The sequence below is a fragment of the Podarcis muralis genome, chromosome 5, assembly GCF_964188315.1.
Source record: "Podarcis muralis chromosome 5, rPodMur119.hap1.1, whole genome shotgun sequence".
Lineage (NCBI taxonomy): Eukaryota > Metazoa > Chordata > Lepidosauria > Squamata > Lacertidae > Podarcis > Podarcis muralis.
In genome coordinates this window covers 88,303,771-88,323,245 of record NC_135659.1, presented here as the reverse complement: position 1 = coordinate 88,323,245, position 19,475 = coordinate 88,303,771, and the positions used below count along the sequence as shown (strand labels likewise).

General features: G+C 45.4%; 1 protein-coding gene across 1 annotated transcript in view; it reads left to right on the top strand.

The window, feature by feature from the left end:
• LOC114599942 (piezo-type mechanosensitive ion channel component 2-like) overlaps positions 1-19,475 on the top strand; it is a 54,428-nt gene that overhangs the window by 33,630 nt on the left and 1,323 nt on the right. Inside the window, exons 33-47 of the mRNA XM_077929517.1 lie at positions 494-663; positions 1,413-1,658; positions 3,120-3,378; positions 5,022-5,210; positions 6,550-6,733; positions 7,347-7,473; positions 9,004-9,151; positions 11,026-11,240; positions 12,347-12,505; positions 14,390-14,537; positions 15,421-15,609; positions 16,849-16,941; positions 17,176-17,345; positions 17,803-17,919; positions 18,216-18,295. Coding sequence (XP_077785643.1) covers positions 494-663; positions 1,413-1,658; positions 3,120-3,378; positions 5,022-5,210; positions 6,550-6,733; positions 7,347-7,473; positions 9,004-9,151; positions 11,026-11,240; positions 12,347-12,505; positions 14,390-14,537; positions 15,421-15,609; positions 16,849-16,941; positions 17,176-17,345; positions 17,803-17,919; positions 18,216-18,295 — 2,494 coding nt within the window. The remainder of the gene's footprint in view (positions 1-493; positions 664-1,412; positions 1,659-3,119; positions 3,379-5,021; positions 5,211-6,549; positions 6,734-7,346; positions 7,474-9,003; positions 9,152-11,025; positions 11,241-12,346; positions 12,506-14,389; positions 14,538-15,420; positions 15,610-16,848; positions 16,942-17,175; positions 17,346-17,802; positions 17,920-18,215; positions 18,296-19,475) is intronic.

Below are 19,475 nucleotides of genomic sequence, written 5' to 3'. Positions count from 1 at the left end.
GCCCTAACTAACTGTCAGGGAACTGCCATCAGTGCCGGAGGGAGAGAGCAAAAGCCAGAGGGATCATAGAGAGCGTCCAGGGATTGAGAGAAGCAGCCCATCTTCTGGGGAAGGAAATCAGCGTAGCACCAGTGGAGAGGGGGGGCAGGAGGCTGACGTGGCGAGGCGGTCCCATGACTCCTTGCCTGGGACCAGCGGGGAGAGTAGGGGTCCTCCGTTGCCCATGCCCTCTCTGCGCAGAAAGCTCCCGCGCAGAGAGAGTAGGCGGAGACTGGGCGTCAAAGAGCTTCTTTGCTGGAAGAAGTTTAAGAAACGCCCACTCACGGATTCTGCCAGCGACTGAGTCAGCCACGGGTGAGTGGTGGTCCGGACAGATAAGGTTTACTTTGGCAGCCCAGCCAGGTGTTTGCACCCAGCCAGGGAGATAGTTGCCTGCTTGCGCACGAGCAATCCCTAGAAAACATTACACTAACTAACTAGTTTTTCTTTAAAGGGAAAAGTGGCCTCAGCGGACATTGTCCTTCAGTATTATAACCTGGAGAAAACCCAACCAGATTATGGAAAAAGTGAAGCTGAAACAACAGAGATTAATGAGACCAACAACAGGTCACCCCAGTGCCCACCTGGAGAGTATGAGGACCCATCCCTTGTGCAGCTCCGCAGGTGAATGGTAACTTGTTGCCGACAGTTGGAAATGCCCAACAAATTCCCTTGTTGTGACTTTTCCTTTATTCATTTCTCTTTATTCAGCAAGAGCGTAGAGAGAAGTCTTTAGCTGTGAACTCTGAGGGCTGGAACTCTGTGAGGGGGATGTTGCTGTTTAGTCCTTTAGTCGTGTCCGACTCTTTGTGACCCCATGGACCAGAGCACGCCAGGCACTCCTGTCTTCCACTGCCTCCCACAGTTTGGTCAAACTCATGTTGGTAGCTTCAAGAACACTGTGCAACCACCTTATCCTCTGTCGTCCCCTTCTCCTTGTGCCCTCCATCTTTCCCAACATCAGGGTCTTTTCCAGGGAGTCTTCTCTTCTCATAAGGTGGCCAAAGTATTGGAGCTTTAGCTTCAGGATCTGTCCTTCCAGTGAGCACTCAGGGCTGATTTCCTTAAGAATGGATAGGTTTGATTTTCTTGCAGTTCATGGGACTCTCAAGAGTCTCCTCCAGCACCATAATTGAAAAGCATTGATTCTTCGGTGATCAGCCTTCTTCATGGTCCAGCTCTCACTTCCATACATCACTACTGGGAAAACCATAGCTTTAGGGTCTCCAAACAACACTCAGCACCCTCAACAAACCAGAGTTTCCAGGAGGGAAGCCATTGCTGTTTAAAGTGGTATAAGAGTGCTTTAAATGTCTAAGGCAGGTGGGACCTTACTGACTTGGATGTTGATGTTTTCTGCCTTTGGGGAGCAGGAGATCCAGCGATGCTTCCAGGGGTGTGACTGGAAAGGAGAAGGTGGAAGAAGGGAGCCACAATGGGCTCCGCCCCCAAGGGCTCACTTCAGCATCTTCCTGTACAGAATTTGCCAGCTGGGGCTCTTCTTCATCAGTAATGGAAGGATCTACACATTCCCTATTTGTGAGAAGTGAAGAATCAGGTGCACCACCATCGAGCAATGTTCCTGCTACAATGACAGCCAGTGAATATCTCCTGAACAGGCAAGAATCTTATTGCATTTAAGCATCAACTAATTGAGTATACTGGAGGGATGGGGAACCTGTGGCTATCCAGATTTTGCTAGATTTGCAACTAGGGACAGGGGAGAAATTTCAGCTCAGTTTGTGTTTAAAAAGAGAATCCTGCCTAATTTGCACTTCCTGAAGCATTTCACGAACCGAAATGCAGCTGCAACTCACGTCGGTTGTGCAAAGCAGTTCTCCAGCCAAGTAACGTGTAAAAAACCAAGTGCGCGTGCTAGGGGAAAACATGAATGAAAATGCACGTGTGAGTGAAAATAACATGCAAAAATACTTCATATTAGGGGGCATTGCTTCGAAAAATGTGGATTGGGCAAAACCTGTTCCCAAGATCATAAGTGATTTGCTTTATCTAATGCATTCTCTTTGTTAGTGTGGGATTTGAGCTTTTAAATATTTTGTGCCATGTAATAACTACAATGAATGAACATAATATGATAAATGAACAGGTATATATTTACCTTCATGAATAATTTATATCCATCTTCTCCAACCTGGCGCCTTTGATATCATAGAATCGTAGAGTTGGAAGGGACCCCGAGGGTCATCAAGTCCAACCCCCTGCTATGCAGGAATCTTGGCTAAAGCATCCATGGCAGATGGCCACCCAACCTCTGCTTAAAAACCACCACTGAAAGAGAGTCCACCACCTTCCAAGGGAGTCCTTTCCACTGTTGAGCAGCTCCTGCCGTCAGAAAGTTCTTCCTGATGTGCATTCAGAAGCTCCTTTCTTGTAACTGGCCTCAATCCAGTATATCGTTCTGCCTGGACGCTGAGGTCCAGCGCTGAGGGCCTTCTGGCTGTTCCCTCACTGCGAGAAGCCAAATTACAGGGAACCAGGCAGAGGGCCTTCTCGGTAGTGGCACCCACCCTGTGGAACGCCCTCCCACCAGATGTCAGAGAGAACAACAACCACCAACCTTTTAGAAGACATCTGAAGGCAGCCCTGTTTAGAGAAGCTTTTAACGTTTGATGTATTACTGTATTTTAATATTTGGTTGGAAGCCGCCCAGAGTGGCTGGGGAGGCCCAGCCAGATGGGCGGGGTATAAATATATTATTATTATTATTATTATTATTATTATTATTATTATTATTATTATTTGAATCCATCGGTTTGGGTCCTGCCATCCGGAGCAGGAGAAAACAAACTTGCTCCATCCTCCATATTATTCCCCTTTAGATATTTGAAGATGGCTATCAGATATTTTGGAGTACAACTCCTATGAGCCCCAGCCAGGACAGCTGAGAGGAGCTGCAGTCCAAACCCCCAGGTTGGGGAAATCTGTTTTATATTCTGTCCCAGTCTAATCTAACTGCGCTACTAGTTTTAAAATGTACAAGCCAGTGGATATGCCTTTTTCAACAAATGGAAATAATCTACATTTCATATTTTTTGTTTTGTTTTGTTTATGTCATGCAGGGTATTTCATGACAATGAGCTGGAGCAGTCAGATAAGTTCTACCAGAGCCTTCCCAGGCCCCTGAAGCTGGGAGTTGCTTTGTACAATGCTATGGTGTCTAAGTCAGAAATGCTGTGTTATTTTGTGATCATTCTAAACCACATGGTCTCCGCATCCATCCTCACTTTGGTTCTACCTATCCTGATATTTCTGTGGGCCATGCTGTCTATTCCAAGGCCTACAAAATTCTTCTGGATGACAGCCATCATTTACACTGAGGTGAGTGTTCAGTAGATCCTGCTAATATAGCTGAGTGATATTCTTATCTGTGTGTTGTTCTGCTAGTCTTCCTAGAAGTTTTAGCCTCTGACTTGGGAGTCCTATTGCAGACATTAATATTGTGCAGCTTGAAGTCACAGGGTGAATAAAAACCAGGTCATCTTAGAATAAAAATTGTCCAGACTAAAATATGTTTCCAAAGCTTTACTAACACAACTTTATTCAAACAGAGCAAAAATAATAATGATACATGCAAATAGTTGCATAAAATCATGTGCTTCTCCATGCACAGGTCCAGCTTCTTAAAAATATCAAATTACTCCAAACAGACCTGAAATCAAGTGTCTTTCTCTCCAGCCATAGACTCCATTAGCCTGCATTCCAGCCTGAGGCTGTTTTCTCCAGCAGAGACTCATTTGCACACCTTTCTTCTCTGGTGACAGAGAACAAAGGACCACTCCTTCATAATGGAGATTTGCAACTGAATAACCGTACCATGTGATCTAAGGTTAAACACTACATAAGAGAGTAGCAGATATACATCCTAAGTTAATTATCAACCCATTAGGCACTCAGAGAGCTCTTCTTAGCTTCAATGGAATTTCAATGGAACAGAGTCATTTTCCATTTCAATGTACAGTTAAACAATTATACTTAACAATCTCTTCTTCCATTGAAGAGCTACTTGTTGCAACTAGGAACAAAGGATATTATAGAACAGTGCAAGGAACCCTTTTGAGCCTCGGGCTCATCTTCCTTTGGTGTCCACTTTCCAAGAGATTCATGTCAGCAATGGTTGGGACCAAAAATGGGGGCTAGGCCATGCTTCTGGGGGTCAGTTGTGGTTCTCTAAGCATCTCTGTCTGGCCCTCTGTACTAAGATAATATTTACATTTGTTGCTCTACCCACTAGCCCCTACCATCACTGGTATGTTGTCCAGAAACGAACGCAGCCTTTGTGCTGTCAGAGGTTCCCCATTCCTGATATATAGGAGAGGATGGCAACCTGGCAACCCACTCTGCCACATAAGGGAGGGTGGGGAACCTTATTCCAATCCTCTTCCTCAATCTAGGCACCTTGATTGATGGGACCCAGGTACTTGGGCTTTTGTATCCCTGCTAAAGGCATTGGGAAATAAATTTGTTTAAGGGCATCCAGCATGCCCTGTGTCAAACAGATAGAGCAGAAACTTATATATCACAGTTGAATCCAGCAAGAAGAAGAGGAGGAGGAGTTTGGATTTGATATCCCACTTCATCACTAACCTAGGGAGTCTCAAAGCAGCTAACAATCTCCTTTTCCCTTCCTTCCCCACAACAAACACTCTGTGAGGTGAGTGAGGCTGAGAGATTTCAGAGAGCAGCTGCATGTGGAGGAGCGGGGACACGAACCCGGTTCACCAGATTACAAGTCCACTCCTCTTAACCACTACACCACACTGACAAGGGCACATGTTGAACGTGTTATCTGGGCCTCATACAATTTCCGCGGAACTTTTCTGAAAATGAAATTGTCAAATAATTGGGATAAATGCAGGGGGTCGGTTTCTCATAATAAAATTGGGTTGTGTTCCCATATTCCCAGCCCTTTGCCTTTGGAATCCAGCATCTTTGAGGACTGTGCCCTTTCCTTCCCTTGCCAGGTAACAGTTGTGGTCAAATACTTTTCTCAGTTTGGATTCTTTCCTTGGACCACCAAGGCCTATTGTGGGGTCTACGCAGAAGAGCCGCTTGCTTTGCCCAATATTGCTGGGATTGAGAAGAAGGATGGCTACGTGCACTTTGATCTGGTTCAACTGCTGGCCTTGTTCTTCCACAGGTATATCTTGAAGGTAACGCCACCCATTCTTTTATGGAGCTATTTTAGAGCACGGACTCATTAACATTTATTCAAGGGAGGATTCATCATAAGTAGGGATGGGCAAAATTCATCAGTTTTTATTTCTCTCGGCTTCTCATTTTCCAGTCTTAAATTCAGTTGTTCACATTTCTATATTATTACAGCTTTACCTTGGTTGTCAAACGCATTGATACTTGGATGTTTTAGCTCCCAAACATCGCAAACCCAGAAGTGAGTGTTCCAGTTTGCAAACATTCTTTGGAACCCAAACATCTGACGGGGCTTCCATAGCTTCCGATTGGCTGCAGGAGCTTTCTGCAGCCAATCAAAAGCTGCAGCTTGGTTTCCGAATGTTTTGGAAGTTGAAAAAACTTCCAGAACGGATTCCGTTTGACTTCCAATGTACCACTGTATTATTATCTTGCCACTTATGTTTACCTATTTCCATTGAAAGGTCAGATTCTGATTGCAGCCTGGGTAGGCAAGGGGGCTATCCAAACCCAAGGTCCACTTGGATGAGTGGATCTCCTGGCTCAATCAGAGATACGCCAGTGTAACTCCCTCATCCCGGCTCAGCTGACTGAATCAATACTGGTAGATCTTACTGTTAGGATTCATTCCCTGTGTTGCAGTCATGGGATTGTTTTTATCACATGACGGTGTATGTTTTCATTCCACATTGTGGGAAGTGACGGAGACAGGATATTTTATTACTGTGTCTCCGTGATGTAGGATTTTTGTCCTTTGTTCTTTCTCTTTACTGTCTGATGCTGAAGAGGAAGGAGCTGAGTTACGATGCTCCAAGTGTGTATATGTAAATAAACGTAGTTTAGCCAAATTGCTGCGCTACCGAGTCTGAATGCTGACTGCCTATACTCTGCTGAAGTGTGATGATGCCTCTTGGTATCAGTCGCTGTGATATTCGGGCTGGAGAAAGATTTTGAATCTCCCGAAAGAACAACCAGGAGGGAGAGAACATGCCAGTCAGGCCTATGTCTCTACCAGACTCCTACTCATGTGTAGGACCTCCTGACACTTACGCCGGCATGAGCCCTGAAATATTGGTGTTCTTTGGGATCCTCCCTGCTAACCTAAGAGGGTTGTTGTTGTTGTGGGGATGAACCTTGAACACTTCGGAGGGAAGGTAGGATACAAAAGTAATAATAAATAAACACTGAGACACCTCCTGAGAGGACTCTGTCGATGAGTTGAGGGGCCTCCGGCCTCAATCTCAAGAAACTCTCTGCTAATCTGTCATCGTCTCTTGCTTCCTCAAACAGTTCGTGGTCCCTGTGTTTCACTGATTTGTTTCACTGTACTGCATTCTACAGTGCTATGGACTTTGGGATTCCAAAGGTGTCAGTATACCAGATGCTGAAGAAAAGAACCTGGCAGGGAGGCAAAAGAAGAAAAGGCACAGAGGCCATCTAAGGGAACGTCCATCTGGATCGGGAGGAAACTATTCTTCTAGATACCCAAGTCCCTCCAGGGCCTCCGCCAGGAGTGTTAATGAAGGTAGTTGTGTTCTGTGTTATATAAATCAAGCACTGCTTGACTTGTTTCTTTTGGTTTCCCCATGTATTTCTTATCAGTAAAAAAATTCGGTGAGCAAAATTTTATTCCAAAAGGGTGGCCAAGAGGAAAAAGTTTTGGGGGGAAATACTGAGCTAATGGACTCTAGATGAGGCAACTTCCTATGTTCTTGGGATCTTTAAATGAATTGTTTGTGTCCGTTCTGTTCCTGCTCCACCTCCTCCTCCTTTTACGGCTGATTGGCCATCCACCCTTTTCTTCCCTGTTTCTCTGAACTTCTTTTACACATACGAAACAGAAAACTTGACCTCCCTGTGTTCATTAAACTGTTGCGGTGCCAGCATTTGGGGGCGGGGGACCTCTGGGGCAGAAATTGGCAGAAGAGCTTCCATTTTAATATTATGCAGAGGTCATTGGAAGTGATGCTTGGAGGACTGGCGGCACGGATAACGTGACTGAGTTGGTGGCGGATCAAGTGTTTTGTGTTTTGCGGACGGACCCCACATGAGTTGGTGAGAGCCTAAAATGAGGTATTGCTCTCGTGAAACGAATGCTTCCCAGATAGAGAGCTGTGATTAACTTTCTTTTTTGGCAGACAAAACTCTGGAGGAAGCCAAGAAGAAATGGAGCCTTTTCAGGAAAAAACCCACTGGCGGGAAGAGACTTACTAAAGCAGCAATGAAACGGCAGATGGTGAAGGCAAAGAAGCTGCTGATTAAAGTGTAAATTGGGATTTTTTTTATTTTTAAAAAATTTATTTAAAAAGTCAGATGTTGCAACATGAATGAACAGAGCTGGGGGCAAGATGGTGGGTGGGTGGGAATACGGGTGTCATCAATGGACCTTCCACTCCCTGTAATAGACTGTGCTGCTGACATCTGTGTGTCAGTGGTGGCTGGTGCCCTTTGGGATGGGTAGAGCCAGGAGGCCAACAGTAGGTGGCGCCAGAGCCAATTTGAAGCAAAGCTACGCAGTGGCTGGAACTGTCAATTGTGGTTCTCTCAGTTTCTCCTTTTCCTAGTCATGAATTCAGTTGTCCACATTTCTGCAGCAATCTGCAACGTTTAGCTTTTTTAAAAAAGAAATCCTTGTGAAAATTCAGCAGCGTTTTAGTGCAAATTTCCCATTTAATATTTTTGTATTCAGTGTTGACATAGGAAGACATTTTCCCAGGCAGTGTTCCCTAATATAATGCATTTTGCGTGTGTGTGGTATTCATGAGTATACACATTTTTATTTATACACTTCCCCTTGTATATATGCACTTCGGTTGGAGATGAGATAATAATGAGATAAGAATCCAATGTCTTTGTTCAGACCAGGTCTCTCCATGGTTTTAAGTTTGGTAATGAGTTGCAATTCAGCAGCTTCTCTTTCCAGTCTATTTCTGAATTTCATTTATACACTTCCCCTTGTATATATGCACTTTTATACATGACAAAGCCATTTTTCACCTTCTCACCCCTTGCTTTTTCCTGTAAGACCTATTGCAGTCGTTAAGAGTCGTCAACAGGCTCATCACAGCTATCTGCCAATCACCCATTCCCACCACCCTTCTGAGTAATACCCCTCCCCACCTTCTCACTATATAGAAGGATCTGGCAACTTCTGTTTCAGTGTATCTGAAGAAGTGTGCATGCACACGAAAGCTCATACCAAGAACTAACTTAGTTGGTCTTTAAGGTGCTACTGGAAGGAATTTTTTTTTGTTTTGACTATGGCAGACCAACACGACTACCTATCTGTAACTGAAATTCCACGTAGTTGGTTATACTAAGCTATCTTTCAGTACTCTGTGAGTACGAGTATTTAATAAGGAAGCAGGTCCAAAAAGTTTGTGAAAGTGCTTGACATGCTTTCTCTTGGGAATATTTGTGACGAAAGGATTCTCCTTTCAGCCCTAGAGCTTTATGGGTGTGTGACACTGCAGTCACAGCAACAATGCTGTACTTTTAAAGCCCGCTCACACTTTAAGAGTCACGACATCACCTCAGTGCAGTTTGTTAAGGACACCCTTAACAGGATGCATTTCTGAAGATTTTTGCGTGGTAGAAGAGATATTTTAAAAGTATGGTATGGATGTGACCAGGTTCTTACGAGCTACGGTGGATGATTCACGAATACAGCCGAACCCTTTGTTGCTAGACATGCGGCATACATTCCACTGAGCTTTCAGAAAAGTAAGTGACCCTTTTGAAAAACACGACTCTCCTTTTCAACTGGACCTGACCTAGATAAATTTTCACTTGCAGCTCTCTTCAGATATACCGACCCATAAGGCAATTCTTCTATGACATTATTCATCCAGAATGCAGCCTAATCTGTGACGTCTATGCTCTCATGTTCCTGGTCGATGTGATTAATTTTATTATTGTCATCTTCGGCTACTGGGCTTTCGGTGTAAGTATCAGCTCGCTTTGCTAATTACTAAAGCAACAGGTGCCTTGAATGTTTGCCAATTGGCTTGAAACCACTCCTCCACAATGCCTGATGTGGAGGAGATATTTGTTGTATTTATTTATTTATTTCCTAAAATTTACACACCACTTGATTGTAAAAAAATAAATAAAAAACAAACAAACCTCAAAGCAGTTTACCAAAAGATAAAGCCATAAAATCAAGAAAGATTTGCAGCAATAGTTTAAAACTTACAGAAAGTCAAAATTCACATCATTTTCCCCCCTAGGTAGGCTTGTCTAAATAAGAATGTTTTTAGGTAAAGGTAAAGGGACCCCTGACCATTAGGTCCAGTCGTGGCCGACTCTGGGGTTGCGGCGCTCATCTCGCTTTATTGGCCGAGGGAGCTGGTGTACAGCTTCCGGGTCATGTGGCCAGCATGACTAAGCCGCTTCTGGCAAACCAGAGCAGCGCACGGAAATGCCGTTTACTTTCCCGCCGGAGCGGTACCTATTTATCTACTTGCACTTTGACGTGCTTTCAAACTGCTAGGTTGGCAGGAGCTGGAACCGAGCAACGGGAGCTCACCCTGTCGCGGGGATTCGAACCGCCAACCTTCTGATCGGCAAGTCCTAGGCTCTGTGGTTTAACCCACAGTGCCACCCGCGTCCCTAGAATGTTTTTAGCAGGTGCTAAATACAGTGAAGGTGCCTTCTCGATATCAATAGGCAGGGAGTTCCAAAGTTTCTTTAGCTGCCACACTAATGTTCTGTGATGGTTCGTACTCCAAAGCACTTTGTTATTGCTTTGCATGTTCCAGAACCAAGGAGGTATTTGACACCAGATGCTTAAGGAGGCTTGAATCTGTCCTGCTAATCTGTTTGAAAGTGTGGAAGCTATAGTGGGGTAGGAGAGCGGAAAATGATGCCAATATATTTCACATCTGCCAAGCAATGTGGCCCTTTGGTTTCAGATAGTACATGGGTAGACGAGTCTAAAAAGCCTGGGACACAAATTTTCACGGCCCTCTAGTGGCTATGGGAACTCATTTGCCAGAAGTGATGTATTTAGCGATAACTCTGGAAATGTATATACATGTAGTCATACCTTGGAAGTCAAACATCTTAGTTCCCAAACATTTTGGCTCCTGAACCTCACAAACCCAGAAGTGACTGTTCCGGCTTGCAAACTACTTTGAGAGCCAAACCTTCAACGGGGCTTCCGCGGCTTCCGATTGGCTGCAGGAGCTTCCTGCAGCCAATCAGAAGCCGTGCTTTGGTTTTCTAACGTTTTAGAAGTCGAACGGACTTCCAGAACGGATTCCGTTCGACTTCCAAGGTACGGCTGTACTTGATTCTGACCAAACTAAGCCTCCTATTCTTCCAGTGTGAGAGCCAGTGTGGTGTAGTGGTTAAGAGCGGTAGTCTCATAATCTGGGGAACCGGGTTTGCGTCTCCGCTCCTCCACATGCAGCTGCTGGGTGACCTTGGGCCAGTCACACTTCTCTGAAGTTTCTCAGCTTCACTCACCTCACAGAGTGTTTGTTGTGGGGGAGGAAGGGAAAGGAGACTGTTAGCCGCTTTGAGACTCCTTAGGGTAGTGATAAAGCGGGATATCAAATCCAAACTCTTCTTCTTCTTGACTTTGTGGTTATGACTTGCTTCTGTTTTAGTTATTTCCTGTAAGTATTGGACAAGAAAATAGAGGATTTTTTTAAAATTTCACAACTTTGCTGTAGTAGCAAAGTAGTTTATAAATTCAATTAATAATAATAGCTTTGTAGTGTTGATCTGCCCATAGACTCTGGCTGGAAGCCTAGGCTTGCTCCTTTTCTTCGCACCCACATGTTATCAACGAATACTTCTAATTTGTTTCAGAAACACTCGGCTGCCGCCGACATCACAGAGTCCCTTTCAGAAGACCAGGTGCCTGAAGCTTTCCTGGTGATGCTGTTGGTGCAGTTTGGGACGATGATAGTTGACCGTGCCATCTACCTGAGAAAGAGCATGTTTGGGAAATGTGTTTTTCAGGTGTTACTTGTCTTTGGCATCCATTTTTGGATGTTCTTCATCTTGCCTGGAGTAACGGAAAGGTATGACAATGAAAGATGCCAGAGAATTCCAACAAAAACAGAAACTAGAGGGGAAATCGCTGATAATAGAATCATAGAGTTGTAGAGTTGGAACAGGCCTGGAGGGTCATGCAAGAATCTCAACTAAAGCATCCATGTTTGCTTATTTGTCCCATGTCCAGATCAGAAATCAACCCAGCAAATGAGATCAGTATTCACTGCTATTGCTGCTTTCATTTCACAAATGATATGTAGATAATTTCATCCCCACCCCCTATTTGCATTGCATTTCCTTTGAATTGCAACGAATGTATTGGTGCTTAGTCCTCCCCCTTCACACATAGACACACACACAACCGATGTTTACTACTTTTTCAATATGTCTCTGCATGCTCAGACTAGACTGCAATTGGGAATGCTGGAGAGTTCTGCTGGAAAGAGAAACGGGAGTAGAATTTGGCAGTGTGGTGTAGTGGTTAAGAGTGGTGGACTCGTAATCTGGGGAACCAGGTTCGCGTCTCCGCTCCTCCACATGCAGATGCTGGGTGACCTTGGGCCAGTCACACTTCTCGGAAGTCTCTCAGCCCCACTCACCTCACAGAGTGTTTGTTGTGGGGGAGGAAGGGAAAGGAGAATGTTAGCCGCTTTGAGACTCCTTCGGGTAGTGATAAAGCGGGATATCAAATCCAAACTCTTCTTCACAATTTGCATATTTGGCCAAGATCAGGGATGGAAATTGTGTGATCAAATATAAGTGGTATTGGCCATTGTTCTGTTTTTATAGCCTGTGAACGTTACCAAAGTTACTGCATTATTTTCTGCATTGTTTTTGAGGTTTCCTTTACATTGAAATGCATTGAAATTAAGTATGCAATCAATTACATTTTGGCCATAGCGGATAGCAAGATGCATAAGGTAGGCTTCAGCGGAAGCCGAACTGTAGCAGAACGGAAGCAGCGCTGACTGCAGCAAGCACAGCATGGGGTGGAAATCTCTTCCTCCTTACATCCCTAGCTGCTGCGTTTGCCTGCAGAGTTCAAGGAGGGCCATGCTCTGAGAAATCTTTCTTCTAACTAGTCATGGTTGTTAAAGATGGAGATTGGAACATCTCTCTTGTTTACTTGCAGGAGGTTTAACAGGAATCCGGTGGCTCAGCTGTGGTATTTGGTCAAGTGTGTCTATTTTGGTTTGTCGGCTTATCAGATCAAATGTGGTTACCCCGAACGGGTCTTGGGCAATGTTCTGACTAAGAGCTACAATTGCATAAACCTCTTCTTATTCCAAGGGTAAGCAGCACTTTTATAAAGGAGGGCAGAGAAACCTAATAATATCCCCATGAAACGCAAGCCATTATGTTAACAAGCCAATCACAAAAGCAAGAAAGAACGGCTGACGGGGGGGGGGGGGGGAAGGGGGTTGGTGGGTGGGTGGAAATCTCCAGGTGCTTGAAGGAAGATTTATTGCAGGCCTGTGCTGGAACAAATAATTCCTCAGGGGTTCTATAAATATAGAAATAACATACATAGGAAACGGAATAGTAAGGTAGAAGAGGTCCTTACAGTCTCACATTGAGTTACTGTGAAACAAAATTACCAATTTACTATTTTGTGTAAGAAATTTTATTTTTATTGTTATATTAGTTGCTTTTTTGCCACAGCCCCTCAAATAAACACAAACATACATTAAACTAACATTTATAAAAATCGAAAAACCAATTCTTTTTTAAGAAAAAAAAACTAGATTGAAGCATCTCACCCACGTCAAAAGGCCATAGCCTGACGAAGTACTGTAGGAATGTTTTTGCCTAGTGCCTAAAATTATGTAGTAGTAAAAATTAGGAAAAAAACCTTTTCATTGTAATAATTGTTACTAGTTTTTTTTTTAGAGTAATGTAACCAGCTCAGAGGGCAAGAAGGCAGGAGGCAGATGCTGGCTTGAGATACCTCCTGAAGTTGTGTGTTCCAGCAGCTGTTTGGCTGTAAACATTATTGGGTGGCCTTAGGCAAGTTGGGATTCCTCCATGTAGCCTGCATAGAAGAGGCTGGAATGAGAAGTGTGAAGCAGTTTGCACACTGGAAAGGAGGGGAGCAGGTTGTGTATCACACACACACACACACACACACACACACACACACACACCTGCCAAGTGTTTCCATTTGCAGCCTGGTGCCTCTAATCTTGGAGGTGGCATATAGCCATGCTTACTAGTCTCTACCGATATCCTTGCCCTCCACAAGTTGGCCTGAACCCCTTTTAGAGCCCCTCTCTCAGTTTGGCCATCACTAGGCTACAGCAGATGCACAATGGTCTTAATCGCCCCATTGACTAGGACACAGTTGGGCTTTTATGCAATGCCAAAGGGTTTCCCTGACTTCTGAAGTGGGTATAATATGTAGGGGGAAGCGTCGTGCTCCTTCCGGGATAGTTTGTCAACTTTGGGTTCCCATCCTGCACTCGGATCTCACCTGTGGCTCCTAGAAGCCGTCGGTGTGCCGTAGCGGCCACACCCCGGGAAACGGCTTCGACTGGCTGGCTAAACCAGGTGAGGGTAGAGGATGAGTCACAAATCCTTAGTGAGTTAGGGTAGGGACAAAGACAAAGCTCTGGTGGATTAAGTGGACAAGACGAAGAGTGGGTCCAACGGTCAAGGAGGTGGTTTCTGCATGTGCTGTGGAGGGAAGAGAGGGGCAGATGGGGCTCATCAACCTGGGAAGGTAGTCCTCCTGGAGAAGGAAAACTCTGGTCCTTAACCTCTACTACCTTCTGAGTTACCTTCAGGAGAAGAAGTAAACCCTTCAGGAATCCAGAGTGGAGTCCCTAAGACAGTTGGATGGTTCCTTGTACACCACCTTCCGGCAACTCCTGCAGCCAAGCTGGTTTCAGTCCCAGAGAGGTCACTTCAGTGCTGCTAAGACAGCAAAAGCAATGCAGGAGGCAGCAGTTATGAGTTACTGGTCTCTGCAGCCACAGCAGGTGCCGTGATTCTCCAACGGTTTGACTTCACATTCTGTTGTCTCTCAAGACAGATGGATGCCAACAAAAGGCCATCAGAGTTTGAGAATTTGCATCACTCTTACAATACTGGGAAAGCCTTTTTTTGTAGAAAGGCTTTGACTGTTTTGGGTCCTTATTGCCCCATTAACCAGCCACCGTTCTCCTCCTCTGTGCAGCTTTCGCCTGATACCGTTTTTGACAGAACTGAGGGCTGCCATGGATTGGGTTTGGACTGACACCACACTCAGCCTCTCCAGCTGGATCTGTGTGGAGGATATCTATGCTAACATTTTCATCCTGAAATGTTGGAGAGAATCTGAGAAAGTGAGTCCTGTTGCTTAAGGGTTGCCATTAGCCCCGCCAATCAAGATGACTCCGGGTGGTCCATCAGGAGCAATGACTGGGGCGAATCTCTCTTGTCTGGCTGCACAAGCCAACAAGTTTAAGTGTGCCTAACTCTGTGGTAGAATGTGGCCTACACTTCTCTGCTCATATTTTGAAAATGCATGTGGCCCATAATAACTCCCTCTCACAAAAACACTTGTAAAAGGACATTGAATGTGAGCCAGCCCAAGCCAAAGAGAAATGCTTTTGTCTGGCACCTAAAGATATGAGGCAAGGTGAACTGACCGCCTCAGGTAGCAGGATGCAAAGGGTCAGCACATCCCAGTGTAGATAATTATTTCCTCCTTGTTCCTGGTGTAGATTATCACTCCCTCCCTCTTCCTTGGTGGGGAGGGAGGTGTTAGGAGCCAGTGTGGTGTAGTGGTTAAGAGTGGTAGTCTCGTAATCTGGTGAACCGGGTTCGCGTCTCGGCTCCTCCACATGCAGCTGCTGGGTGACCTTGGGCTAGTCGCACTTCTCTGAAGTCTCTCAGCCCCACTCACCTCACAGAGTGTTTGTTGTGGGGGAGGAAGGGAAAGGAGATTGTTAGCCACTTTGAGACTCCTTAGGGTAGTGATAAAGCGGGATATCAAATCTAAACTCTTATTATTATTATTTTGTGGTTTGCCTCAAGCGCCAAAAGGCTGGCCCTGAGGGAAATATATGTAGGGTAGTCAAATATATGCAAATTAAGCAAATGCGTGGAATTCTGTTTTTCAGAATGCTGAGTTTGTCCTACCTTGATGCACAGATTGGGGGGTTTTAAAATTTTTTTTATCAGCGGAGTATACACACAGCTTTGTTCCCGTTCTCCGTTTTGCAGAAATACCCCCAGCCCCCTGGGCAGAAGAAGAAATTGCTTGTGAAATACGGGATGGGAGGCTTCATTGTCTTTGTGCTCATCTGCATTGTGTGGTTCCCACTGCTTCTTATGTCTCTGGTCAAATCAGTGGCAGGAGTAACTAACCAGCCTTTGGGCGTCTCTGTCAAAATTACCATCAGTGGTTATGAGGTAGGTCCGCAGGAGGTGGCGGGTCAATTTATAATTAAGACTGGGGATAAGTATTTTCGATGAGTCCTGGGACATTTCCACCATCCAAAGCTGTTGCTTTAACACAACAAAAAACAGGGTGGAGTTATAGCTCAATGATCCTTAACGTCTCCAGTTAAAGGGTTGTGTCTAACAGTGCCATTCTGCTTGTAGGGACACGGGTGACTCTGTGGTCTAAACCACTGAGCCTCTTGGGCTTGCCGATCAGAAGGTTGGTGGTTCAAATCCCCATGATGGGGTGAGCTCCCATTGCTCTGTCCCAGCTTCTGCCAACCTAGCAGTTCGAAAGCACGCCAGTGCAAGTAGATAAATAGGTACCGCTGCAGCGGGAAGGTAAACAACATTTCTGTGCACTAAGGGTTCTGTCACGGTGTCCCATTGCACCAGAAGCCGTTTAGTCATGCTGGCCACATGGCCTGGAAAGCTGTCTGTGGACAAGCAGCAGCTCCCTCAGCCTAAAAACGAGATGAGTGCCACAACCCCATAATCACTTTTGACTGGACTTAATCGTCCAGGGGTCCTTTACCTTTTAGTTCATAGCAAGTGTCAACGCCAACCAACCTGGTTCTTCCCTAATCCGGAGCTGCCAAGCACCCTCTTCTCCTTCAGATTCCTGTAGGAAATGCCCACTTTATTTCCCATTGGAACTCCCATTCTTTCAGAGTCATATGCTATTATCCTCTGGGCTCACCTATGGATCTATTGGGAGCCAGTATGGTGTAGTGGTTAAGAGCGGTAGTCTCGTAATCTGAGGAACCGGGTTCGCGTCTCCGCTCCTCCACATGCAGCTGCTGGGTGACCTTGGGCCAGTCACACTTCTCTGAAGTCTCTCAGCTCCACTCACCTCACAGAGGGTTTGTTGTGGGGGAGGAAGGGAAAGGAGAATGTTAGCGGCTTTGAGACTCCTTAAGGGGAGTGAAAGTCAAATCCAAACTCTTCCTCTTCTTCTTGTGTTGCTGTGTGATGCTTCCAAGTGATTGTTCTGCTGATGCAGCTGTGAACCGTGCTGCTACAGAGTTTGAATTATGGGTGCTGAAATGCAACTAATCCAGAGCTGTGGAGCTTGTGGGTTGGTTAGCATCAGCCTGTGACTAGTGTGTAAAACTGACCTTTGGGTCTGAACCAGCTAAGGTGTGATGAGGTACGTCTGTATAGTGGAGCTGAGGTTTGTAACGCAGGATTTCATCCTCTTTCTCCTAGTCTTTGTTTACCATGAGTGCTCAGCAGCAGAATCTGGTCCCTTTCACTCATGCGGCGTATAATGAACTCACCACTCAATATGCCCTCCATCCTGTAAGTATATTTTATTGTGCACAAGGAAACTCCTTCAGAAAAAATTGCCATCCTTTTCTCTTTCTCTCCAACAATAGCTGTTGAGACCCAATTTGAATTAAAACTGGATTTGAATGGTATCTTTACTGGATTGCCAAAAGCAGGTTAGATAGGAATTTATCTCAAGGAAAAGAAGTTTCTCTGTCTTGCTTGGAACAACAGCAAACAAACCAAAAACATTTGTGTTTTCTCCAGTCTGCCATGCAATTTATAGTCAACTATAGCCCAGAGGACGTCATCGTTGCTAAAATAAAAGGCAATGCCAGTTTGCTATGGAGCATCAGCCCTGCAAGTCGGAAAGCTATGATTGCAGAACTCTCCAATTCCTCCGCAATCTACATCAACTTCCACTGGACTCTTCTCAGGTTTTTATCTTTTTAATATTACATGTATTCTGTGTATGTGTGTAAACCCCCCCCCCTTGCAGGTTTCCCATTGGTATTTGGTTGGATACAGTGAGAACAGAATGTTGGGTTAGATCCAGCAGGCTTTTCTTGTGTCCTTACTCACTGGTATGGAGTAGCAGCACCTCTCTTTCTTGCTGCCCATGGCTGCCACGTTGTTGTTGTTGTTGTTGTTACTAAGGAACTAACTGAAACCTGCTCTGTTTCGTGACCTCACACCCAACCCTCCAAGTCCCACCTTTTGCACTGCAGCCTTTCTGTGACACTTTGTCAAGTAGATTTTCCAGAGGAAGCCATCTCTTGGCAAACCCATAAGAGGCACATAGCATAAGAGGAGAATCTCTCTCTTCCATAATGCCTGCCCTGAAGAACATCTAAATCTTCCCTTAACCTTTTCTTCCTATCCTTATCGAATCAGGAATGCCTCTCTCGTGAAGAATATTGAAGCATCCGGCCTACACACGATGCGCTATGAAGACAAGGAGATTCAGGAGCAAATCGTTGAAATGCTACGTGGGACCAGAACGGAAGGCGTGTTAGTGTTATGTTTTTCTCCTGATTCTTTCGGTGGCCATTAGCTCTTCCCCTGCTACTGTATGTGTCCCTCAGCATGTCGTATTTGGTGGCATATGGCTCCTGTACGTGGGGTCTCCACTTGGCTACCATAGCTGTGGATTAGACCGTCCTCCTCCATGGATTTGTATAATATCTTGGAAGCTGTGTGGGGTACATGTGAAAAATGAACATGTGTTGATCTGGAAAGGAACAAGACCTTTAGCATTCACCAAGGTTTTGCTTTGCTTTCGTTCTGCTCCCCCACCCCCATTTTAGTCTGCTTCCTGGTGTCCTACCAAGGTATCTGAGAGCAGCTGGCGGAGCAGAAGCTAAAATGGCCCATCGGCTGCAAGTGGGTAAGTGGACAAAAGTGGAGGAAAATCCTGCCTGCTTGAAGATGAGAGGAGGCCAGAGCTGCAGAGTTTTGCTGTAGGAAGGCAAAGCCAAAAGATGCATGTTGTATCGTATGAGCAAAAAGCCACTGTCTAATTGTTCCAGACATCAGGAAATGTGCTGTCATTGGGTCAATCTAGCAAAAGGAGCACACAGGTGCCATTTCCTCCCCCACACCCTCACCCCAAATTCTTTTCACTCAGCTGCCACTATCATGGCAAAAGCTCCAAACAGTCAGCCATACCGTCTTCGTTTCTCATGAATGCCTCTGAACCCATGCAGGGCCCAGAAGCGCTTTGGGGAATTAAAAATGGCAGGCGGGGCTGCTCTAATTGAAGCAAAGGTTTTTTTAAAACAACAACAACCAAAAACCAAAGGTGTCAGAGACTACTGGCTAATGAGACGCTGCTGTTTTGGGGCCCAGGGGTTGTGGGGTTCCCTGGCTGGATATAAACTTCAGATGTGCGGTGGGTTCTGCACTCCTGATCCAAGTGCCTCTTTTGTTTTCAAAATTAGACGTCTATATAGCTGTTCTCTGTTTAGACCAAGGGTACCCAACGCCCCTCATCCTTGACCATTGGCCATTCTAGCTGGGGCTGATGGGAGCTGCAGAGCATCGTGTTGACTACTCCTGGTTTAGACCCATGGAGCTTCTGCTTTCATTGCTGATTCTTCACAATGTCTTGCTGAAGACTCAGGGAACACACTCCTCTAAAGCCAATGAACTACTCCTTAGCACTCCTTTGCCACTTCCACCTCTGTTTTTGAAAGCATTTCCTTCTTCATGTGTGGCTAAAGTGGGGTTCCAGTTCTCCCTGGGGATTTTGAGTATGGCATTAGAAAGTGGAAGTGTTGGCAAGGACACTTGTTAAATGTTAGGGTAGGAGGAAGTGACTCCACTCCTCACTCTCTGGAAGAGCCCCAGCTCAGTGGTAGAGCATCTGTTTTGAATGCAGAAGAGACCCTCAGTTCAGGCTCAGGCATCTCCAGGTAGGTTTGTGTATTTCCCATCAGAAACCCTGGAGAGCCACTGCCAATCGTAGGCAATACTGAACCGGGTGGACAAATGGTTTGACTTGGTGTGGGGGCATCTTCCTGTGTTGCAGCTGTGCAAAGCGCCCACAGCTCTGTGGGTTGTTCTGT